The sequence below is a fragment of the Babylonia areolata genome, chromosome 9, assembly GCF_041734735.1.
Source record: "Babylonia areolata isolate BAREFJ2019XMU chromosome 9, ASM4173473v1, whole genome shotgun sequence".
Taxonomy (NCBI): domain Eukaryota; kingdom Metazoa; phylum Mollusca; class Gastropoda; order Neogastropoda; family Buccinidae; genus Babylonia; species Babylonia areolata.
In genome coordinates this window covers 41,646,548-41,672,640 of record NC_134884.1, presented here as the reverse complement: position 1 = coordinate 41,672,640, position 26,093 = coordinate 41,646,548, and the positions used below count along the sequence as shown (strand labels likewise).

Sequence of the window (26,093 nt, the reverse complement as noted above, 5' to 3'; positions counted from 1 at the left end):
TACAAATATAAAAGTATCCATTTCAACAGTGTGGCATCTTATTGGTTGTTTCTAAAAGCCTACTGCTGCAAACCAGGAGGGCTGTTACTATAGCATTCGAAGGAGCTGCATTATGATGAATGTTCCTGAAACAAAAACTATCATGGTCATTTTGTAATTTGAAGCATACTGGCCAAGCACTAGGACAAAACTTAGCTCTTTTTAGTAACCTCTCCCCAGATCCTCCTAAATTTGTGCAAAACTAAAGTTTTGGAGACATGAAATTGTAAAATTCTCTAATTACAAGACTGAAACCTGTGATAAAAACACAGGAAAGACCATTGGAAGATTTCACAGAGTAACGAAAAATTAGAATTTCATCTTCTGCACAGTAGTGCAACAGTTCACACCTTTGGTTATTTGCAGTACTCGTTCTCACACCGACCTCTGAATGACCTAGGGGAGACTCTGCATGGGCAGACGCTGGAGTCTGAAATCTGGTTCGTGGGTTCTTTTACCTGCGCTAAGTGCACGCTGCACACGGGACCTCGGTTTATAATCTCATCCAAATGACTAGCGTCCAGACCACCAGCATCCCTCTGTAGCCCCCATAAGGGCGTTCCGTGTGGATAGCTGGCTCTTGGAACAGTTAGCTTGTGTTGACTGCTGGAAGGACAGTCATGCCTCTGACTCCTGACAGTTCAAAGTGATGAGTTCACACAGAAGTCTGATGTTTAACTGGAGAAACGGACTGAAATCACACTCAGTGAGACCACCACACCGCATTCTCTGAGCACCCATCAAACTCTTTGGTGACAAAGGAACACAAAAACTATCATCTTATGTTTCATAATGGCACAAACATACTAGAATAGTTGGTGACAAAGGAACACAAAAACTATCATCTTATGTTTCATAACGGCACAAACATACTAGAATAGTTAAAAGATGGGAAAAAAAAGAAGGAAATGAATGGTAACAACATGAAAACTGAATGCAAGAAAAGTTATTTCAACAAACCTAACTCGTCCAGTCATGGGAGTCTGGTAGTCATTATCTAAAATTAACCACATCTTATCACACCGTAGTTCACAACTTATCTGCAACAAACTGTTCAGTCTTTATGATGCACAGGACTTCCATCACCTTTGTTCAAATGAATTTCTTACATTCTGAACAAAAGGATGGTGTTCTTTCCACACAGTGCAAACGGCGTCTTTTGTTCTTGTGGCCACTGCATCCACACGACCTTCCTTTTATTTTGATCGACTTGTTTTACAAAAAAAGAAGAAAAAAAAAGGGAAACCAAAAATATGGTCTAAATGTGGCTTCAAGTTCAAGCAATTTTAACAAGCTGGAAGACAGAAATATTTGTTCAACGGAGCCCCTCCCCTTAAAAAAAAAAAAAAAAAATCTACAAGTTTGTCCCATTTCAGTTTCACACTCGTAAGTGGCGAGGCCCAAACCAGGAAACAATAATAAAAGAAAAAAGAAAGGGGGGGGGGGGGGGGGGGGGGAGAGAGAGAGAGAGAAAGAAAAAAAAAAGTTCAACATAAAAACTACGGTACTGTATGAAGTCGAACTTCCTGCAGCCAAAAGAATCCTGACCGTCATATCCCGAAATTCTTGATGAGACTACTCCACAATTAGGTCAGGAGAAACCGCCAGCATGGTCACAACAATACATAAACGCACAGCCTTTCCTCCATGTGGGCAGATTCTATGGCCATGCACATTACTTCTGCAGAAGTGGATGTACACTATGCATTTACCCCTTACACACAATGTCCGGTATCTTTCCTCACTATCTTTCTTTGTGTTTGTTTTGTAGGTCAGCATAGCAACATCGTTTTACAATTGACCAAAGAATGTTCACACTTCCACCAAGAGACGACCTATCTGCATCTTGAATAGTAATAGATTAATAATAAAATAAATAAAACATGATGAAAGAGAGCAACAGGTGTTGAAACAGCATCAGTAACTCGCTTGCTATGGCTTCAGTTTTCATTTTCAGTTTCTCAAGGAGGCGTCGCAGCGTTCAGACAAATCCACAGATCCCTCATAACATCTGCTTGGCAGATGCTTAACAGCAGTGTAACCACACTAGTCACACATTATTACGTGCGTACATACATATTTGTGTACCGATCACAGTGGATTTCTTCAAAAGGATTTTGCCAGAGGACAACACTTTTGTTGCTATGGGTTCTTTTTCAGTTTGCCAAGTGCGTGCATGCTGCACACGGGACCTAGGTTTATCGGCTCATGAATGACTAGACGCTCACATTGTACAGCTTGTGGAACATCACCACTGCTGTTGGCATATTCTTTTGTCATTATCAGTGAAGCATGAACACTGGCACATGCAACTGCTCTGTAAAACGTGCTGCACACCACGTCCACTGTTGCTGCCGTCCGTAGCCCCCTTCTGTCCGTGCACATCAGAGAGACACTAAACACATTGGCACAAGAGTGGAAACTTGATTCATCACAGCCATTGCCAGCATTCCGCTGCTACTTATACAGTTGGTAAGGTAGTGATGGCTGGCACAAATATCATCACGGCTTCCCTCCAGAATCATGGGTGCATATCTCTTGTTCTGTTTCAGAGAGGCATGATCACTGGCTTCTGAATCAAAATCACACCAGGGGAAGAAGCCCACACACACGCGGTGTGACTGAACACAACCATGGTACTGCCCTCACCTCTCTTTCTAGCACTTCCATCTCGGTGAGGCAGTGAACATTCACTTCAGTTTCTCGGGCCATGTGAAACGCAGAACGTGGAGAAGGCCTCACTCGGCATTCACATGAGTCTGAGCAAGTCGCCACAGAGGCTGCTGCTCGCTGGACTTGCGTGTGCGGATGGTTGTCGAGGTGGTGGTCTCCACGCTCGAAGACTGGTGGTGGAAAAGGCTGAGGACCACATAGTAGCGGCACGAGGCCAGACCCACCAGGATGGTGTCGTTGTGAGCCACGTACTGACAGCACATCACCATGGAGTCAAATGTGTACGAAGCCAGGAAGCGGCCTGCACACACACACACACACACACACACACACACACACAACAAGGTTCAAGAAAGCAGTTTCGATTTCAAGGTAATGTCAAAATGTGCAGATTGATCCATATTATCATATATGCTATACCACATCTGCTTTTGGAGAAAAAAAAGGGGGAGGGGGGCGCAGATCACGGCCAGCGGATGAGCAAATGCCTGCCCTTGTCATCAGCCAACCACGCTGGTCAGACCTAAAGAAGAAATATATATCGGCACGAGTACTGTATCTTTGATGCTTATTACAGCCAAACCGACCAAGCAGGGACATATCAGGACTGTAAATTGTAAACAGCGATCCTATATAAGGACCCCCCCCCCCCCACACACACACACCTCCCTACCCCCAGCCCCAAAATTAGGCACAGGCACAATACTATACATGTACATAAACCTAGGACATGCTTCTGAGGTTGACAATTCTGGCAATGGTTTCGACAAAGGATTAAAAAAAAAAACTGGACAAAAACGTGACAATGTACACAACACACATCATCATATAACTGGCATACATAACAACAACTTGAACAAAAAAGTGCCAACGAGCGTAATCATAATGGGGAAAAAAGGCTTTCCAGACAAATAAAGGTGACAGGACCAGCCAGCATGAAACTATGGACGAGATGACCGAAAGAAAAGGGAAAGGCCAGAAAGAAAGAGCGAAGATGAAATTTCCTGCAGAGACTTTCGGAGGGGATACAGTTTTTACTGAGAGAGCCCCCAGCATTCGAACAGGCGGGGATGGGGACAATACAGAAATAGAGCTGAATTCAACAAACCTTTGAGGTCAACTTTCCAAAGCGACAGTCCTGTGATTGAAAAAGAGCTGCAGCTGTCCATAAACAAATGAACAATATCGCCCAATGGCGCCTAATGGTACTAGGACACAGAATCTTCCATCAATCCAGAGAAAGTGCAAACTTTGCTAAGCGCTGTCAACAACAAAACTGCGAGCAAGTCATTACCAGCTGTCTCATTCAATGGGACACAGACTGAAAAAACTGAGAGTCTACAGTACGCTACTTAGAAATACAATCTGACGGATGCTGAACCCCAGAAGCACGTAGAAAGCGCTGTTCTGAAATGAAAACAAAAGGATACTTTAGTGTCAAAGGCAATGTGTTGGCAGCCAAAGGCATTGTGCAACTCTACTTCTTCCATCTCTATCAATCACTCGTTTTCGGTGGACTAGGGCTAAAAACACTTTCTCAAAGCAGCCTCCTGAAGCTAGAAAGAATTCAAAAATGAAGCGATGAGACTGATCCTGGGAATAACGAAATATACTCCTGAGACCATTCCTTGACCTTCCTTTAGTGCAGGACAGACACAAGTTAGAACAGGTGAAGGCTTTTTTCAGGGCACTTGAAAATCCACTGCACGATGCAGTGAAGGAATCAATAGGTAGCCGTTTAGAACACGGACGATCATGGATGGGACAAGCAAAGACACATTCGACATATTTGATAGCTACGAGACCTCAACTGAAAGAAACAGAGAAAGGGAAGAACACCCAGCACACCTCAAACACCTCTTCAGCACAGTCATTTCACACGCTCTGGGATCGAGGTATTATTGGAAATGGCCTGAGGGCAGAGATGAAGCTACATAATGATGAAAGCAGCAAGGAAGTGGATGTTATCTTACGTACATATGGCTCAGTCACCATGCAAGGACTACAAACGGGGGAAGAGAATGCCGTGTACAAAGTCACAACGTCCAGTCTGACAATGGAAGTTGAAGCAGTGACACACGCTGTCCATTTACATTCGTACTAGACAGCCACATGTGTGCCTTCATATAAAGATGTCATAATTCTGAGTGATTCTAAAAGCCTCCCACAAAAAACCGAAAGTAGAATGGGGAGCCCAGAGTGACATGAGGCAATGCGCAAAATCCAGATGAAAAAGCTCACATGGATGTACCGGCTGCCCTGGAAATGAAGGTAATAAGGGAAATGAGTGAACCGACAGATTTACTGGTAGGGCAACAGCAACGTGTGTTTTACACTTGGGAAGATCTGAAATATTTAAGAAAGGTAAAAGAACACCCCCAAAACAGGCACAAGGCCCACAACAACGACCGCCTTACAGAAAGAATGACAGAGAGAGGGAGCGTCCGTGAAAGGCAGAGCATGAACTATTACTCTTCAAACAAATATTGGCTTCATTCCCAAACCAACGACGTGCACATTTCTTCAAAATGGAAGTCTTTCAGGGCCTCCCAAACACAATAACCAAAACTACATAGTGCTATGCGCGTTCAAGGCGTCGAAAATCGTTTCATACCCCTCTTACAACTAACAAACCTGTATGTGTGTTCGTGCTTGTTGTGTGTGTGTGTGTGTGTGTGTGTGTGTGTGTGTGTGTGGAGGGGTGGTGGTGGTGTGTGTTAATTGTTTTAGTTTGGTTTGGTTTGTATTGTATGTATTGTTGAAAGAGAGAGAGAAAAGTGGCATTGGCATTCACGGTCTGACCTGTGTCTATGTCCCAAAAGGCCACAGTGCAGGCAATGGGCATGGCCCCAGCGTTGACAGAGTAAGAGACAGCCAGCGTTTCATCGCTGGACAGCTGTACCTTGTTGTAGGTCGCCTTCACTCCGTCTGGGTGGGATCTGCACACACACACACACACACACACACACACATACACACAATGTACTACACTGCTGTCAACTCTCACACACACACATGTATAACGTATTACACTGCTGTCAACTCAGTAGACATCTCAAATAAACTGATGGACTCCAAGCCATAGGTCATTTTAGATGTGGATGGTTAAAGCGTTGGACTTTAAATCTGGGGGTCCTTGGTTCGAATCCCTGTCACCGGCGCCCGATGGATTAAGGGTGCAGATTTTTCTGATCTCCCTGGTTAACATATATCAGACCTATCTAGTGCCTGAACTCCCTTCGTGTGTATACACAATGTATACACCAGCAGATCAAACACGCACCGCGTTAACGATCCTGTAATCCATGTCAGCGTTCGATGGGTTATGGAAACATGAATATACCCAGCATGTATGCACACCATCAGAAAACACACACACACACACACACACACACACACAGAGTGAGCAAAACTAGACAGCCAAGACTGACAGCACGCACATGCACATGCCGGTGGTGATGTCGAAGACGGCCAAGGAGCCGTCACTGAGGGTCATGACGACACATTGTCTGCGCGAGGCCACGCTGACCGCTGTGACACTGGCCCCCAGCCTGAACTGCCGGTACAGCTGGCCACTCTGCAGGTCGTACACCACCACAAAGTTGTTGGCTGTGTCGTACACACCCTGCCGCACAACACGACACAACGTGATAAAATACGATACGATGCCATACGATGAAATGTAGCACATACAACACAGTATGATAAGATACGTTACGATACAATCCAATGAAACAGAATAATATGCAATGCAACACAGCATCATATTAAAATAAAATGCAGCAAAATTCAATGTGACACAATATGATACGTCAAGATAAGATACAATAAAATGCAATACATAACAATACGATACTCCCCCCCCACCCCACCCCCCCAAAAAAAAGAAAAAGAAAGAAAGAAAGAAGAAGAAGAAGAGAAAAAAAGAACAAGATTCGTTTTGAGTGCAATACATTATAACACAATAAAATGCCTCGAAATATAGAATATACACACTACGATTCGATTCGATACGATATAAAACAATGCAATAAGGTAACATGAAATGCAATACAAAACGCAGATACAATACGATACAATAAAAGGCAATGGAACACGATAATATATAAGTAATAAAATGCAATACAATACCATACAATCAGAATGAATACAATACTGATACAATACAAAGCAATGCAATATAATAAAATAACGATATGATACAACAAGATATATTAAAACGCATTACATTACGATATGATAACTTAAAATACAATGATATGCAATTTAATACAAGACGATGAAACACAATAAAATTCATTACAGTATACTGTGCTACACTACAATATGATACGATAAGATACAATTAAGAGGAATGCAATATAAACTGATCCGATACAATAAAATGCAATAAAATACAATATACTATGTTATGCTACAATACAATACGGCACGATATAATGTAATGCCGCAAGGCAACAGAAATCAAATAATTACAAATGGGTATATTGATGCTTTCTTCTTCCTTAGCAAAGGAGCTCAAAGCAATCAAAATCAATCTACCAATCAATATCAATGAAGTAGAACTTTTTCTTAAAAAGAAAAAGGAAAGAAAAAAAAAAGGTTACAAAAATTTACAACACAGGGCACTAAAGTGAGTGGAGAGAGCACTGGATTCTCGTCTTGAGTTTCCTCAATTCGATCCCTGGATTTGGCGCTCCTGGTGTGTTTTGAGTGGTGATTACTCTGATCTTCCAAGTCAACATGTATATGCAGACCTGCTAGTGTCTGAACCCCCTTTGCATGCAGAACATCAAATCGATGATGTCTGCTTTGTCCGTGATGGGTATGGGGGCGCTCCTGCTGAGGAAGGGGTGGGTGGGTGCAGCACAAATTATGCCGTGCATACACACAAATAAGCATTGAGTGGCATTCACTGGTGGGGTCACTACTGTTGTACCCGTAGCTGGAGATGCTCTGGCGCTTTCATTGGCATCTTCAGTGGGTGACTGTTCATTGGGATGTGATATGGCTCATTTCTGATTTTAACACAGTGGTTGGCTCAGAGTCAGAGTAGAAATGCAGTGAGTGCATACCCAAAAAACCGGGAACCAAGGGACTTGATGAAATTAAGAGGTACATGAAGGAGTGATGTCAGAGTGTGCATATTCCTATTCATAAACGATGAAACTAAGTTTTTCAATTTCTCACACTCCTCAATGTCCCAACAGTAACAGTCTCTCCCTTGAATTTTGAACAGACTTAAAAAGTACATTGTGATGACAACTCTCTTTGTTGTTTTACAGAAAATACGCATGGCGTTTTTGGAAAGTTCAGGAGGATTGTAAACTACTGTAACGTAGGAAATTATAACATTTCATCATCTTTGCCTTGACCAGTGACTTTCTAGAATGGCAGTTTTGCGACACAAAAGAACATTTCGCCACGTAATTAACTCTTGCACCACACACCAGAAGGGTTTTTGTATGACGTCTGGGGTGTGTTTTGTTGGTTTTTTTGTATTGAGTGCCCTGCGGCTTTGAGTGCGTTTAACAATTTGAAACATGTGGCCAGATTAAAGAACATGTGTGTGAAAAATACGTAAGAAACAAACTTACTGGAAACATTATTTAAAATGATGTAATATCACTCCCAACAAACATACCTCTCCTGCTTCTCCACTTAATACACACACGCGTACACATACGTACACACACACACACACACACACATACATTTATACCATTATGAGCAACTTCTACCGTCAGGAAAACGCTCTTGTGTTCCGAAAATTCAAATCAGAATTACGAAATCAATTTTAGCTATCTGACAACCATGATTAATGATGTGACTCAATAAAATGTATGCTAGATTGTATGCATGTGTGACATCACACATTAATTAATTTTAATCTAAGATACAGCTGAATGGCATTTTGTTTACGTGTCTATGCTTACGGTATAATTATGGCTATCCTCTGTGATTATCACATGACCATGACCATGACTTTTGTTTTTGTGGTTTACTTAGTATTTAAGCAATTTTTGTCTACTGTGATTATTGCATGTGCATGACTGATTGCTGTGTGTGTGGTTTACTTTGTTAATATTCAAGCATATAACCCTGCTAACATTTAAGCCTTTCATGCCCTTATGTTGCCTCTACTCATCAAAGGCAACCTCTGACTTTGCCATAATTATAGAACTATCAGCTTGATCACCCCAGTAAAGTCATGCTCTTAGTGCTCCTCAGCCGACTGAAACCAAAGGCTGGGGAGCTGCTGTCCGAAGAGCAAGCAAGGTTTTAGAGCTGGCCAGAACACAGCAGAACAGATATTCAACGAGAGTATCCACATCGAAAAACACATGCAACATTTACGTTATCTTTTCTACAATTTAATCGATATTTCATCATAAAAGCTTTGGACCGGGTGTGGCACAAAGGCCTTTGGCACGTCCCAGAGGCGGGAAGGGCTTGTCCAAACCGCCAGGCCATTTACAAACAAGCCAACAGCGCAGTTCTGAACAGTTTCAGTTTCTCAAGGAGGCGTCACTGCGTTCGGACAAATCCATATACGTTACACCACATCCGCTAGGCCGATGCCTGACCAGCAGCACAACCCAACAGCCTTAGTCAGGCCTTGAGTGCATGCTTAATATTCATGCACCTATCAGAGTGGATTTCTTCTACACAATTTTGCAAGAGGACAGCACTCTCGTTGCCATGGGTTCCTTTTCAGTGCGCAAAGTGTATACTGCACACGAGACCTCGGTTTATCGTCTCATCCGAATGACGCTCAGTTTGATTTTCCAGTCAAATTTGGGATATACTCTACATCACATCTGCTTGGAAAAAAAAACATAAGAAAAGAAGAAAAGATGCCTGACTTTCCATAACCCAACACGTGGAGATAAAATAATCAGAGAAAATAAAAAAGTAAAATATGGCACAGAGAAAGATATGTAGAAAGCAAATGATCGGAAAAAAAGTGCCATGTGGAAATGTGCACACACAAACTTCTTTTTTCTCGAGCAGATGTGGTGTAGAGAATATGGATCTGTCCGCACTGCTCTGACACCTCCTTGAAACTGAAACCGAAACAAAGTCGCTGGTTGCCTCCATCCTGCTATATTAATGTGAGATATGGACACTTCTGGGGAAGCTGCCGCTCCACACCTCACACAGAGAGCACAATACGAACGACTTCGTGGGAAACTTGGTCAATACACTTGTGGGCTCCCAAGAACCCTTCTATCAACCGCCAGACCACGAAAGTTGGCTTAGTTCCGACACAACGCTAGACACGACACAATCTTACAGAACATCCTACAAGCCACTGTGTAGGGAAGACGGAAACGCGGGCGACAACACAAGAACTGATCTGACAACATCGAGGACTGAACGGGGATGACCTCTCGACATCTGCCAACTGAACAGCGTGGAGGAGGTCGCCGGACTCTTCAGCCTTTATGTCTCCCTGACAACTCCAAAGTTGAGGGACTGATAATGATGATGCTGTACACAAATTGAATTACTGTGATACTCGTGTATTTCTGTGTCTTAGACCTCAAACTGAGTTCTCTTATTGAAGATAATAAAGTATTATGTAATCTGTTTTGCATCTTACGCAATCTGCTGGGACACCGACTCTGAGTTACTTTGAATAAGTGTTCAGATCACACTGGTTCCGTCCACACTTTCCGTATCAAACAACGTTCCGATAAATGCCTATTGCCTTTCTACCTTGTAAAAAATCCCAAACCAGCTTACTTCAACACAGTTTCTTTAACTACACAGCCTTCAGCAAAGTAATGAGTTATTTAAGAAAAAACAGTGGACCCCTGTGCAATCTTGCTCACCCTACAGGCACAGGCCACGAAATGGCCGTTGTGCGTGATGTCGGCGATGCTGGTGATGAACTCGTGCTGCTGCATGCGGAGGTCGTAGAGCAGTTTGGTCTGGCCCAGCTCCCACACCAGCAGGGGTGAGGGCTTCTGGGTCTCATCCCCACACACCAACATCTTGCCGTTGCCGCTGACCAGCAGAGAGTTGAGGAAGCGGTCCTCCCCGGCCTTGAAGGTGGCATGGATCTGACCCGAGTTCACGTCCAGCACGTTCACCGACATGCGGTTCCGTGCCAGGACGATGACCGTGTTGGAGTCCCGCACGTGGAAGTAGGGCATCTTGATGTTCAGCATGCCGCGGATGTTGGAGAACAACTCCCCTGTCTCCAGGTGGAAGGCTTTGAGTTGCCTGTTGCACAGTACCACAATCTTCTGGGCGTCCAAGAACACAAGGTCACTGGGCTTTTCGATGTTTTTCATGGTTTGCACAGCACGGTTGGACTCAGTGTCCCACACGATGATTTCCCCAGCAAGAGTTGAAATACTGATCACACGCGATCCGTCTGTTCCATACGAGAAAAATCCATTCAAACATGGAGGCTGATTGGCAGCAGCTGTGTCAACGTTAGAACTCAAGTCACTGCCAGAACAAATCTTCGGACCAAGAGGTCGCTGATTGAAGACCAGAAAGGGAACGGAACTTTTGGTGATGGTGGTGTACAGCTTGCTCATGGCGTCCGAGAAGCTCACCTGCCGCACATCATCCATCTTGCTGTTCTGCTCAAGGGACTGCTCGCTGATCTCCATGTACAGGTGAGTGCGCAGATGGTGGCCACTGACGTTGAGGGAGCTGGCGTACCTGGCCACCAGCATCTGCAGCCACGACAACTCCATGGACATGCTAGCCGCCGTGCTCTTGGCCATCTGCAGGTCGTCCAGCAGTTGCACCAGGGAGGTGGCGTCCAGTTTGATCACCAGCCAGCGCAGGTTCAACAGGTGCTGCTTGGCGGCCTTGATGCGCTGGGTCATCACGTCCGTCTCCGTGCCCACGCTGGGCAGGCCTTGCAGCATGTGGTACAGCAGGCTCATGAACTTACGGCAGTTGGTGTACTTGTCGTTGGAGTTGGGCTGCTGGAGCACCGCACATGGCACAGCCACCATCTCCTGCACACAGCACCTCACCTCTGAATACAGCACCTGACCTCTGTACACTTACAGCACCAGACCTCTGTCTGTACACACATAGCACTTGACCTCTGTATACCTACGGCACCTGACCTCTGTACACACACAGTCCAAGACCCATGTCTGTACACAAACAATACTTGACCTCTGTACACCTGCTGCACCTGACCTCTGTACACACACAGTCCATGACCCATGTCCGTACACAAACAATACTTGACCTCTGTCTGTACACATACAGCACCTGACCTCTGCATACACACACATACACGCGCGCGCGCACACATACATACACACACGCACACGCACAAAGCACATTACATCTGTCTGCACACACACACTGCATCCTCCCACTTCCCCACAGCCACACACACACCCACCAACCAACACATCCTCATCGAAACCGGTCTCGTAACCCCGGATGGGGTTATGGAGGCACCACTGATGACTCTCTGACAATCTTCCGCCACCTGTCTCGGTCGTGGGCTGCTCTTTGTGATTCAGTGAAAGACAGGCCTGTCCACTCCCGGATGTTATCTTCTCACCTCTTCTTCTGTCTGCCTCTTCGACTTCCTCCAGGCACTGTGCCTTGCAGGATGGTTTTTGCTAGGCCTGATGATCTTGTCACACGTCCATACCACATCATTTTTCTTTTCTTCACAGTGTTAAGCAGGCTGTCATGTGCCCCAAAGGCTGTGGTTATTCTTTTTCTGACTTCCTCATTTGTGATGTGGCCTCTCTTATGAGATGCTCAGGATCTTACGGTAGCATCTCATCTCCAGGGTTTCAATGCGACTCTGGAGGTCAGCACAGAGGGTCCAGGATTCACAAGCGTACAGAAAAATTGATATAACTAGTGTAGGCAAAAGTTGAACTTTTGATGCCAGGGAGACGTTCTTATCGTGCGAAATGGTTTTCAGTTATGTTAGAGCTGTGCTGTCTGCGCAATTCGGGCCAGAACATCTAGTTTCGATCCTTCGTCTAAGACGGTTGCACCAAGGTTCTTGGTACTATTGACAGTTTCAAGTTTTTGGCCCTTTACTTTGATGTCCCCCCACCCCCTTTTTTTAAAATTTATTCCACTGGTGCTGCTGGTAGTGATTTTTGTCTTTTCTGTGCCGATCTCCAGGCTGTAGGCCTGCTATGTTTTGTCAAGGCTCTTGACAAGATTGGTCAGTTCCTCTTCATCGCCTGCTAGACCGTCAATGTCATCAGCAAACCGCAGGTTTGTGATAACCCTGCCACCAATACTGACTGACCCTTCATGCTTATCCAGTGTGTCAGTCATCAGTCTCTCCATAAAGATACTGAAGAGTGTGGGTGAGAGAGAACAGCCCTGTTTTGACTCCTACAGTCGTCCGGAGCCACTCGCCTGTGCTGCTGTTGAGTTGTTCTGCGCTGGTGGCTCTGTCATACACCTCTTCAATGACTTTGATGGAGATGGCACTTAAGTTAAACTTCCTCATGGTGGCCTAAAGTGCAGCGTGCCATACTCAGTCAAACGCCTTCTTCAAATCTATGTAGACAAGGTATAGATCTTGTTGATGTTGGAGATGTTTCTCGCACGTGATTCTAAGATTGAAGATCTGCACAGTGGTGCTCCTTCCTGCCCTGAAACCAGTCTTTTCTTCGACGATGATGATTTCCACCTGTGGTTTCAGTCTGCTGATTAGTATTTTCAACAGGACTTTGCAAGGATGACTGATGAGACTGATGGTGCGATTATTCTGACAACTTTGCAAGTTTCCCTAACATGACTTTGCAAGGATGACTGATGAGACTGATGGTGCGATTATTCTGACAACTTTGCAAGTTTCCCTTCTTTGACAGTGTGATTACCAAAGACTGTGTCCAAGGGTTCAGGCATTCTCCCCTGTGCCAGACCTTGTTGCAGATGTTTGTGAGGGCGTCAGTCATGCTTTCTCCGCCTGCCTGGACTAGTTCTACTGGTATGTTGTCTACACCAGTGGACTTCCCGTTCTTCATGGATATGACGGCTGCTTATACTTCCTCCTGCAGAATCGGATGGTTGTCCTCGTTGGTGGAATGAGTACAGTTGAGTATTGTAGGGTAGTCTCTGGTGGTTTGATTGTATATTTCTGAGCAGGACTAAGTCCATCGTTTAAGGATGTCTTGCTCTTCTGTAAGGCATTTCCCTGTTTTATCTTGGATGGTGGTGACTCGTCCTTGTCTGGTGGTTGTCAGGTCTTTGACAGCCTGGTATGCCTTCGTGGAGTTGTTCTTTAGGAGGTTGTCCACCAACCAACACACCGCCACCAACATCACATTTCATTTCAGGTAGGTTTGGCAGACACTGCAGTCAGACTCACTGCTGACGGGTGCGATAGCCTGACCTACCGGCGTTGGCTTTTTATGCGAATGTAAGGTATCTGCTCTTTCCTTTCTTTTTCTAAAAATGTGGTATAAGGTATACACACATACATACATATATGCAAACACACACACACACATATGTGTGTATATATATATATATATATATATGTACACTCGTACATATATGGAATTGCCTGCACAGTGGCTACTACAAACTGACACTGGGTATTGAACAGAAATTGTCTGCTATTGGTTAGTGTACATTTCTGTTTGTTTTCTTTCTTTCTTGCAAAGTTGTGCAGAGAACGGGTCTGCTTTTGGTTCAGTGTATAATTTCTGTTTGCTTAATCAGTCCGTACGCTGTGACAACTCCAATGACGTACGTACTATTCAGGGCCAAAGGCTGGGAATTGCACCAATCGGCTGAACAGATGACAGGCTAGGCAGATGCGTATTAATACTTTGTCCCGAAATTTGGACAACACGGAGCAAGGCCTAGTTTGCATCATTTTGAAATGGTACCCCGGCACATGACACCCAAACTGAAACTGAAACATCCTGCTCACCCTCTTCTTGGTGGGGTCCGGCATGGGCTTGGGGGTGGACGCCCAGCTGCCGGAGAAGTAGTCTGCCAGCTGGGCGTGGAAGTGATCTGCCTGGCTCTTGTAGTGGCCCAGCACCAGCTCCCCGTACGCCTGCCGCTGCCAGCGGTACACGCGGTGCCCGTACACGTAGGCCACGTCCATGACCATGGACAACTTGTACTTGAGGTAGAGCCAGATGGATAGCGGGCAGCGCCGGACCTGTGGGAGGTGGGCCGGGTACAGGACGCTCATCAGCCGTGTGTCCAGCGCCAGCACGTCTTCCAACTCGCTGTCGCTCAGGCCGAACCTGTGGTCAGTGGTCAGTGTGGATCATGGACCGCTCTGTGGTAGTGTTAATGGCAGGGAGAGGAAATGGAGAAGGAGGAGGAGGAGAAAGAGGCGGAGAAGGAAGACGAAGAGGAAGAGCTCGCTCTCGCTCAGGCCTGAACCGGTGGTCAGTGGTCAGTGTGGGTCATGGACCGCTCTGTGGTAGTGTTAATGGAAGGGAGAGGAGGAGGAGAAAGTAGAGGAGAAGGAAGACGAAGAGGAAGGGCTCGCTCTCGCTTAGGCCGAACCTGTGGTCAAGGCCGAACCTGTGGTCAGTGGTCAGTGCGGCATTTATACACTGCTCTGTGGTAGTACACATGTCAGGAGAAGGAGGAAAAAGAGGAGGAGGAAGAGGAGGAGGAGGATCTTGCTGTCGCTCAGGCCAAACGTGTGGTCAGTGTGGCATACATGTACTGCTCTGTGTTGATATAACTGGCAGGACTCCTGTGTGGTAGTGTGCAGGAGAAGGAGGCAAAAGGAGGAGAAGGAATAGGAGGGGGATCTCGATGTTGCTCTGGCCAAACATGTGGTCAGTGGTCAGTTTGGGTCATGTACTGCTTTAGTGTGTGACAGGAGGAGAAGGAAGAGGAGGAAGAAGAGAGGGAAAAGCTCATGGTTGCTCAGGTCGAAGCTGTGGTCAACAGTCGGTGTAGATCAAGTACCGCTGTGAAGTAGTGTAAGTGGCAAGGTGAGGAAGAGGAGGAGGAAGAGAAGGAGGAGCTCACTGTCGCTCAGGCTGAATTTGTGGTCATTGTGGGTCAGGTACCTGGGTCAGGTACCACTGTGTGGTAGTGTAAGTGGCAGGGTGAGGGGGAGGAAGAGGAGGAGGAGCTTGCTGTTGCACAGGCCGAACCTGTGGTTAGTATGGTTCATGTACCGCTCTGCTGTAATATATGTGGCAGGAAGAGAAGGGTGGAGCGGAAGAGGAGGAGGAAGACAAGGTGGCAAGAGGAGAACGAGGAAGAGGAGGAGGTTGAAGAGAAGGAGGAGGAGGGAGAAGAGAAAGAGAAAGAAGAAGAGGAACAGCTCTCTGTCGCTCAGGACAAAACTGTGGTCAGTGTAGCTCATGTACTGCTTTGTGGTAGTTTAAGTGGCAGGAGGAAGGGAACGAAGAGGAGGAGGAGAAAGAAGAGGAGGAAGAAGTGGAGGAGCTCGCTGTTGACCGGGCCGTAACTGATGTCAGCAGTCAGAGTGGGTCATGTGCTGCTCAGTGGTAGTGGAAATGGCAGGAGGAGGAGAGGGAGGAAGAGGAGAAGAAGGTAGAGGGGGAGAAGGAAGAGGAGGAAGAGGAGGAGGAGGAAGCGGAGAAGAAAAAGGAGAAGGAGGAAGAGGAAAAGAGAAGGAGGATGAGGTAGAGGAGGAAAAGGAGATGGAGTGTGCAGTACTACGGTAATTGGTGTACATGTTCGCACATAAACAATGGTAGCAGAGTGTGGTCGCTGAAGAGTCCAGGATGGCGGCATATAAACAACTTCCGAAATGGGAAGAGAACTGTTCGTATGAAGCGTGGTCAAACTAAGTGAAGATCTGGCAAAACGTGACGCATCTTCAAGAAAAGAATCAAGCTTTAGCTGTGACGTTATCTTTGACCGGGAAGGCACGAGAAACTGCAGCCAGTGTTCCGGAAGATGATTTAGTTTCTGACAATGGGACGCGAGTGTTGTTCACATCAATGGATGAGGTTTTCAAGAAAGACGACAGAGATTTTGCATGTGAGGCGTTGTACAAATTTTGACAGTTTCAAACGGACTGAGGAGTCGAAAATTTCGGACTTAATCTATGAATATGAAAAACTTTATTCTTGGGTCATGTTTTGGTGGTGGTTTTTCAGTGTTATTATTCTGTCTTTTGTTGACCCGTACTCTTTCCTCCGGGGGTTAGGGGGTGCACGGGAGGGGTAGTACCTCTAGAGGGGGGGCTTGTCACGCTCTTCCGGGAGTGGTTCGTCCTCTGTTGGTCCCCACTGGCACCCAGCTCTCACCTACAGGTCCTAGAAGCTGCTAGCATGCGGCAGCGCCCAACCCCAGGGCAACGGCTTTGACAGGCTGGCTAAACTAGGTGAGGGTAGCCGACGGGTCTCAAACCCTCGGTGAGTTAAGGCTTGTCTACCCAAGCATGTGAAGACTGGATCTGGCAGACTCTGTGGAAGAAACCTTCATGGTTCAACGGAGAGGAAGGCGGTTGCAGCAGAGCACTGTGGAGTGCTGAGGGCAGGATGAGGCTCATAGGACAACCTGGTCATCCACTGCATCCGTTTCCATCTCCAGTCGTCTTGACCTCATCTTGCCACTGGATACAGACGGTCTCGGACAAGAGAGTGAGGTCGACGGTGCGCAACTCCTCCTCACAATAAACAAAGTAATCGCGCTAGTCATCAGTCATCCTTCATCCCATACCATCATTTTCCCCAAGCCCTGTGGTGACAGGCGAGCGACGAAGCGACAGGTGTGGGTACACTGGCAGTCGTAGCCGCGGACCTGCACACAGGCGGCTCAGGCCATAGGGTCGTTTTTCACCGACTGGAGCAGCGGTGGAGATCGGCAGCCCCCTGAGCGACTGAGCAGCCCTCTTCAGGACAGCACTTCTCACCTCCATGGCATGAGGAAGGGGCTAGAAAAGGTGCCCTAAACACTGCCTGCTCCACACCACCCCAGTCAGCATACCGCGGCTGACAGGGACCATACTCAAGCGGTCGGTCGGCACACAAAGGAAAGAAAGAAGAAAACAAGGAGCACCCCATTGACCATTGCCACATGGAACGTGCGTACGCTTCTGGACAGAGGCGACTCAGCCAGACCACACAGACACACAGCACACACTGCGAGTGAATTAGCCAGGTACAACATCGACATCGCTGCCTTAAGTGAGACCAGACTGGCAGAAGAAGGCGAACTCTGTGAGTGAGGCATAGGCTACACCTTCTTTTGGAGTGGTCGCGGACCTGAGGAGAGACGTGAGGCTGGAGTTGGCTTTGCAGTGAAGACAACCCTCGTTGGCAAGCTGGCTGGACCCCCGAAAGGAGTGAATGATCGCCTGATGATGATGAAACTCCCTATATGCAACGAGAAGAAGTTTACCACCACTGTCAGTGCCTACGCGCCCACCATGACCAACCCGGATGAGATCAAGGACAAGTTCTACGAGGACCTGAACGCTGTCATCACCACTGTTCCCAACGCAAACAAGCTCATCATTCTTGGTGACTTTAACGCGAGAGTTGATTGTGACAGCACCTCCTGGGAAGGCGTGATTGGGAAGCATGGGGTTGGTAACTGTAACAGCAATGGACAACTACTTCCTCAGACATGTGCCGAGCACGACCTTCTTATCACAAACACCATCTTCTGCCTCCCTACCCGTAACAGTACGTCATGGATGCATCCTCGCTCTGGGCACTGGCATCTCATCGACTTTGTCATCGTCAGGAAGAGGGACAGGCAGGACGTACGAGTCACGAGGGCCATGTGCGGCGCCGAGTGCTGGACAGACCACCGCCTTATCGTCTCCAAACTCAACCTCCGCATCCAGCCCAAGAGACGGCCTCAGGGCATGAAAGCACCCAAACGCCTGAATGTCAACAAGCTGGAGCTAGGCAACATCAAGCAGAGCTTTGCTGACACCCTGGAGGAACGCCTTGAGTCCACCGTGCTGGACAACCAGAATGTGGAGGCAGCATGGGGCGCACTGCATGAGACGGTGTACAACACTGCCATGGAGTGCCTGGGGCCTGTCAGGAAGCACAAAGACTGGTTTGATAAGAACTGCACTGAGATCAAGCAGCTGCTAGAAGACAAACGCCAAGCCTACAGAGACATATTGAAGATCCCAAGTCACAGTCAAAGAAAGACATACTGAAGAGTGCACGCAGCACCATCCAGCTGAAGCTGCGGCAGATGCAGGATTACTGGTTGAGCAACAAAGCTGATGAGATCCAGGGCTTTGCAGACAGGAACGACATGAAGAACTTCTGTAACGACATGAAGAACTTCTGTAACGGCCTGAAAGAAGTCTACGGTCCCACCACCTCTGGATCTGCTCCACTCCTCAGGGTTCTACCCTGATCACTGTCAAGGACGGGATCCTTGAGAGATGGGCTGAACACTTTGACAGCGTACTGAACCGCCCTTCCACCATCAATGATGAAGCCATCGACCGACTCCCCCAGGTGCCAGTCAGTGAGTCGTTGGATGCCATTCCAACTTTGGAGGAGACCCAGAAAGCTATCCGTCTGCTATCCAATGGCAAAACCCCTGGCTCAGACTCCACTCCAGCTGAGGTCTACAAAGAAGGTGGTATGGCGCTGACTGAGAAGCTTCATCAGCTGTTCCAGCTCATCTGGCAGCATGAGGCAGTTCCACAGGACTTCAAAGACGCTTCCATCATACACCAGCGCAAAGGAAATCGTCAGGCCTGTGACAACCATCGTGGAATATCCCTGCTGTCCGTCACAGGCAAGGCTCTGGCCAGAGTGCTACTCAACCGTCTCATAGCGCACCTTAAGCAAGGTCTCCTACCAGTGAGCCAGTGTGGCTTCCAGAAAGAACGCGGGACTATCGACATGGTGTTTGATGCCAGGCAGCTCCAGGAAAAGTGTCAGGAACAGAACGCCGACCTTTACTCCACCTATGTCGATCTGACCAAGGCCTTCGATACTGTTAGCAGAGATGGCCTTTGGAGAATCATGGCGAAGTACGGATGATGTCCCAGAAAGTTCATCACCATCATACGGCAACTACACGATGGGATGCTGGCCCGAGTCCAAGACAATGCAGAGACTTCAGAACCATTCCCTGTCTCCAACAGAGTCAAGCAAGGGTGTGTTCTTGCCCCCACCCTGTTCAGTCTCATGTTTTCAGCCCTGCTGACAGATGCCTTCAGAGACGCTGATGTAGGCATTGGCATCAGGTACCGCACAGATGGCTCACTCTTCAACCTAAGGAGGCTTCAAGCAAAAACCAAGGTGAGGACAGACACCGTCAACGACTTCCTGTTTGCTGATGACCGCGCTCTCAACGCTGCCTCCGAAGCTGACATGCAACACAGTGTCGACAAGTTCTCTGCTGCCTGTGACAACTTTGGCCTCACAATCAGCACAAAGAAGACTGAGGTGATGCACCTGCCAGCGCCAGGAAAGCCTTACATTGAACCAAACACCTTCATCAACGGGCGACGACTGAACGCGGTGGACAAGTTCACATACCTGAGCGGTACACTCTCTCGCACAGTTGTCATCGACGACGAGGTGAATGCCAGACTCGCTAAAGCCAGCGCTGCCTTCGGCAGACTCCATAAGAACGTTTGGAACAGGAGAGACATCACCCTGAAGACGAAGCTCAAAGTATAATAGGTCATAGTTCTCACCACACTGCTCTATGGATGTGAATCATGGACGGTCTACAAATGCCACGCCAAAAAGCTGAACCACTTCCACACCACCAACCTCAGAAAACTTCTCGGCATAAAGTGGCAAGAGAAGATCCCTGACACAGAGGTGCTCACTCGTGCAAACTTGCCCAGCATCTACACCATCTTGATGCAGGCCCAGCTGCGCTGGGCAGGCCATGTAGTTCGCATGCCAGACCATCGGCTCCCCAAGAAACTGTTGTATGGCAAGCGCTCCCATGGAGACCAAAAGGAGTGCTTCAAAGACACTCTGAAAGCTTCTCTGAAGGCCTTCAACATCAGCCACGACACATGGGAGCTGAATGCAATGGACAGACCAAAGTGGCGTTCAGCTGTCCACAAAGGCGCCAAATCCTGTGAGGCCAACAAAATCGCTGCAGCAGAGCAACGCAGACAGGCCAGGAAAAGCAGTGCCAGCAAGTCCCCGACAGCCGCCACCATCCCCTGTCTACACTGCGTCAGAACCTTCCGGGCGCGGATTGGCCTGACCAGTCATCTGCGCACCCACAGAGCCCAACCCATCCACCCCCAGGATGACTAGATGGTCCTCGTCGATCCCGATGGACGAACCACACATGAAAAACTTTAAGAAAAGTGTAGCAAACTTCAAGCTCACTTGATGGTGCTGAGAGTCCAAACCTCTCCATCCCCACCCCCCACCGTTCTCCCACAAACACACACACCCAATCCCCCTTCCACACACACCAACCCCCATCCCACACACATACACACATCAACCCCCACCTCACATACCAGAAACACACACCAACCCACACCTGACATACCACATACAAACACCAACCACCATCCCACACACCAACAGTCCCACACAAACTACACACACCAATCCCCGTCCTACACACCAGAAACACACCAAACCACCCTCTCACAACCACACACCAACCCTCCTCCTACTACCCCCCTTCCCACCACCCGCAAACACACACAAACACCCCCCACAATCCACCCACCCCACGCCCGGGGACACACACATCCACACGCCAACCACCCCCCTCCCCGCCCTACAGCACCAAACCACAGGACACCAACTCACTTGACAGTACTGAGGTAGCTGAGCACAATGGCCACGCACTCCCGGCCCACCACCTGCTCGGCCTGCTCCAGGAGCCGCAGCAATGAGTCCTTCACGTTGTCGGGGATGTCGCTCTGGGCGTGCTGCTCGTGCGAGCGCCACTCGGCGGCCACGCTGGAAAGCAGCACGGCCAGCGCGGGCTGGGAGGAGCGGTGGAGCACAGCCATCACGGCTTCTTGCTGCTTCGCCGTCACGCAGCGGTGCTGGGCCTGCAGGCGGTTCAGGAAGATGTCCTGGCTTTCTTCAAAGTGGAACGCGGGGAGCTCCAGGACCTGGAGGGTTGGGAAGACCAGATTTCATTTCTCACTTTCTCTTTAGTTGTTTATTGATTCGTTTGTTTATCTATTTACTGTTTATCGATTCATTTGTTTATTGTTTATCGATTCGTTTGTTTATCTGTTTATTGTTTATTGATTCATTTGTTTATCTATTTATCTATTTCTCCAGGCCCATGCTCGTAACAGAACGTGGGGATCTCAAGGTGCTGGGAGAAGGTGGGGACAGGAGATCAGGATATAGGGTTGTTTTTTTTTTTATTTCCTTCTTTATTTCCTTGTTCATCTATTAATGTATTTCTCTTATCTATTCCCTTTTTTCTGTATTTCCTTGTTCATCTATTCATTTATTTCTCTTATTTATTTTTTCCAGCACTTGCTCGCACAGGATCCCTAGGCGCTGGAAGGGGACTTCTAGAAAAAAACCCATTTATCTATTAATGTTGATCTATTTACTTAATTATGGTGATGAAGATGTCAAGAAGCTAAATGTTCAAAGACTTGCCAACCCTGAGACCAAAGAAAGCCCTTGATACCAACCCTGCAAATCAGCTTGAGAACCTACCAGCAGAGGACCACTCAGAAAAAAAGCATAGGTCAGGTTCCTGATGTAGTCTACAGTTCAGCCAAACTCACTCTTGACTGTCCAGAACGGAAATATCAGGACTGATTTCATAGCAACAAGATCACCAGCCTAGCCAGGAGAAGCAAGAAGCACTTACTATCTGGCTAGGAGAAGCAAGAAGCACTTACCATCTGGCTCAGCGACACATAATCTCAAGCACCTCAGGGCCAAAGTCCAGACTGAGTAAAGATGGATGTTGATGGAGGACAAGTGGTGGTAAGCAAAGGCTGCAGAACTACAGCACTATGCAGGAGCTTAACTCCAAGAAGCCCCTTGCTGGCTTGAAGGATGTGTATGGCCTTTTCTCAAACACGATGGCACCTGTAGGTTTGGCTGACGGCACTCTGATCACCGAGAGGAGCGACATCATACAGCATCGGAGTGATCACTTCAGTCAGCTGCTCAACGAACATTCTCCAATCGACCAGTAGGCCAAGCCACAGCACACATGCTTGGCTTTACTCAACGGCTCCCCGACACTGGAAGAAACCCAGAAAGCCATCAAACAGCTCTAGGTGAGGAGAGCGTCAGGTCCTGATGGAATACCCGCACAGATCTTAAAATCGGGAGGAGAAACCACTACTGTCAAACTTACTAAATCTGTGCAGCAGTTCTGGGAGGAAGGGTCAGTGCAGCGGGACTTCAAAAATGCAAAGGTCAGTGCAGCAGGACTTCAAGGATGCCAACATCATCACAAATCTACAAGAACAAAGGTGACAGAACATCGCGTGACAACCACGGATGCAATGAACTGTTGTGCACCGCCGTGAAGATCATAGCCCGTGTCATCCTGAACCGGCTGGATGATGGTGTCTCCGAGACCAGTGTGGTTTCAGCAGCAACAGGTTGTTTGATGAGGTTTCCTGAGTAGATTTTAGTGGCCGCTTATGCCTGCTTTTAAGAACGTCATTGCGAACAAGCGCATGTGCTTGCTACTATTATTTATAAAAAGGTATGCGCAATATTATTTTCCCCAAAAATCAAAATGGACGAACGTAGATAGTGTAAGATCTTCACAAAGAGTGTAAAGCACAAAAGCCTATGTCTTGAGTCGTATTTTAAAATGTAGTGTTTTTTTTATAGGTGAGATCATGTCGTTTTCCATCGTACATTCAGATTATCAGTATCAGTATCAGTATCAGTTGCTCAAGGAGGCGTCACTGCGTTCGGACAAATCTATATATGCTACACCACATCTGCCAAGCAGATGCCTGACCAGTTGCATAACCCAACGTGCTTAGTCAGGCCTTGAGAAAAAAGAAAAAAAAAGAAAAGAAAAAACAATTAAACTTTAGATATGAAAAAAAGAAGATGATGATACTAGTATTAATAATGCTCCATTAGTTGGCAGAATATTGCTCCTTGAGAGATAGCTCATCAATTAACTTCCATACAGAGCAAAAGAAGTTCCTATTTGAACTAAAATGATGAAAACGATTGCCATTAATCATTGTGTCAGGATGTCAGATAAATGTGTCAAGTTCTTTGAGTAAGAAAAAAAAATGTACCAGTAATGTGACTAGAAATATTCTGGCTTTAAAAAAAAAGAATTTTATGCCCTCCTTAGAAGTACATTATCATGATTAGAATGCGTGTGAAAACTGATCTCTTCCTATTTTAAAGCAAAATTCGGTGTCGCCAGGAAAACTGAATTTGTTTACCATGGACACAGACACACACACACAGACACAAATGCAAGCACGCACACACAGACACGGGTACAGCTAAAATACCATGTCATTACATAGACTCACGTTGTGTGTAAACACACAAGTGAGCCAAAAATCACAAATAACACAACATCCATCGTACATATCACAATCACAGTGCCTCAGTTAAATTTTCTAAAAAGACGACGAGATAAAATGGTGTGACAAAAAAACAGAGAGAAAAAACAACAACATAAGGAGCACGAACTTCAAGCCTGCAAGGCAAAAGGCCGCAACTCTCGTATACAACACAATACGATACGATACAATACAATGGCAATAAAATAAAGTACGCTAGACCACAACACTCTACCAAAGCAGACTTGATGGAGCGCAGATTGACGCAGCTCGTGATCAGCACGAGTCGGATGTTGGGCGGCAGCGACTGCGTCACCCAGATCACGTCCTCCTCACTTTCCCGCCCCATCATGCTGCACAGGGGGTCGCAAAGCACGATGCTCACCGCCTGCTCAGCGGTGTACTTGGCCATGCGAGAGATGATGGACGCGCTGGATAGGTCCTGTGATATCGAATCATATTATCAAATTATGTTGCTTATGGCCAAGCCGACCGCAAAGGGTCCATTTCACGGCTTATCACCCGAATTTTAGACAAAATAATTGATTAAAAAAACATCTGTGAGTACTGAGAAAAATGCTATACACGGCCTATGGGGGTCAGTAACAAATGATAACGATACACAAGGGACTAAATGGAACTCTTGATAGTATATCCCTAGATAAAATACTGAACACTACACCACAAAGCTGAAGGACTCACTGGATGACGCATGATGCGCTATTATAAAATAAACCTTAAAAACTGATGTATGCTGATGAAGAGTGGGTGGGGGGGAGGGGGGGGGGGCAGGAATGGGGGTATAAGTTTAAATCTCTCCTATTAATGCTCATATTATTCATTTTGTTCCTCTAAAGTGGAGGTTAATATGAGCAGCGAGCGATTTATATCGACACAGAAGTGTTTTTTTCTTCACCATTTAAATATATACGAAAACAAGAGAACACAATTTATCAGAAAAGTATATGCTTACTCGAATGTTGTTTCTTTGCCATAAGAATAAATGAAATTTGATGAAGTCCAGTTTGACTTAGTTTTTTCATTCACATCTGTTTTAAGAAGAGACATTGAATCAGTTCTTTGTGACTGAGTCTTGTAAACAATTCTCTAAAATATATCCAAGGCTTTCAAGAAAAAAAGGGTGAAAGGACCAGCAATGCAGAAAATAGGAAAGGGAGAGACAACAGGAAGAAAAGGAACAGTCAGAAACGTGAACAGCAATATAAGGGCACAGAATAGCTTGACGGTAGGGAAACTATTTTTCCTGATAGTGTCTCCAGGGGAACAGCGGGATACCGCAAAGGGGTGTTGTTTATTGTGTAGAGGTGGCTTAGTGGTAACTCGTCCGCGTGAGAATTCGAGAGAACGGGATCGATTTCTACCACACTTACCAGAATGTTCTCCCCCTCCACTAGACCTTGAGCGGCGGTCTGGATGCTAGTCATTCGGATGAGACGATAAACATTGTGTATTATGCACTTTGCGCACATAAAAAAGAACCCACGGCAACAAGAGAGTTGTGCCTGGAAAATTTTGCAGAAAATCCACTATTATGATAAAAGTGTGTGTGTGTGTGTGTGTGTGTGTGTGTGTGTGTGTGTGTGTGCGTGTGTGTGCGTGTGTGTGTGTGAATATCTGTGTGTATGTGACTGAAACCTGACTGGATGACACAGGAAACGAATGATGAACGCCTAAAGGCAGCTGTCAGACGGCTATATCCAGGAAGGCAGACTGTTGTGCAAATGACATTCTGTAATGCGCTTAGAGCTTGGTCTCTGACCGAGAGTAGGCGCTAAACAAACATACATACCGATAAGCCAACAACCAATTAATCAAAGCTCTCACCCTCAGTTCCTCAAAGGTGTGGCCTCCAAAGGCAATGGTCATCTGTTCCAAGATCGTGAAGAGCACCGCCATCACCGTCTGCGACTCTGGAGTCAAGGTC

At 46.8% G+C, this 26,093-nt stretch overlaps 1 protein-coding gene across 1 annotated transcript; it reads right to left on the bottom strand.

Moving 5' to 3' along the window:
* Positions 1 to 1,519: 1,519 nt before the first annotated feature.
* LOC143285878 (NACHT and WD repeat domain-containing protein 2-like) lies at positions 1,520 to 26,093 on the bottom strand. The gene is made up of 8 exons (XM_076593321.1): positions 25,994 to 26,093; positions 24,384 to 24,590; positions 21,423 to 21,733; positions 14,621 to 14,945; positions 10,551 to 11,699; positions 6,153 to 6,337; positions 5,515 to 5,651; positions 1,520 to 3,013 (listed from the first exon to the last, which is right to left on the bottom strand). The coding sequence occupies exons 1-8, from the start codon at positions 26,063 to 26,065 to the stop codon at positions 2,778 to 2,780; spliced, it is 2,622 nt and encodes an 873-aa protein (XP_076449436.1). The 5' UTR covers positions 26,066 to 26,093; the 3' UTR covers positions 1,520 to 2,777.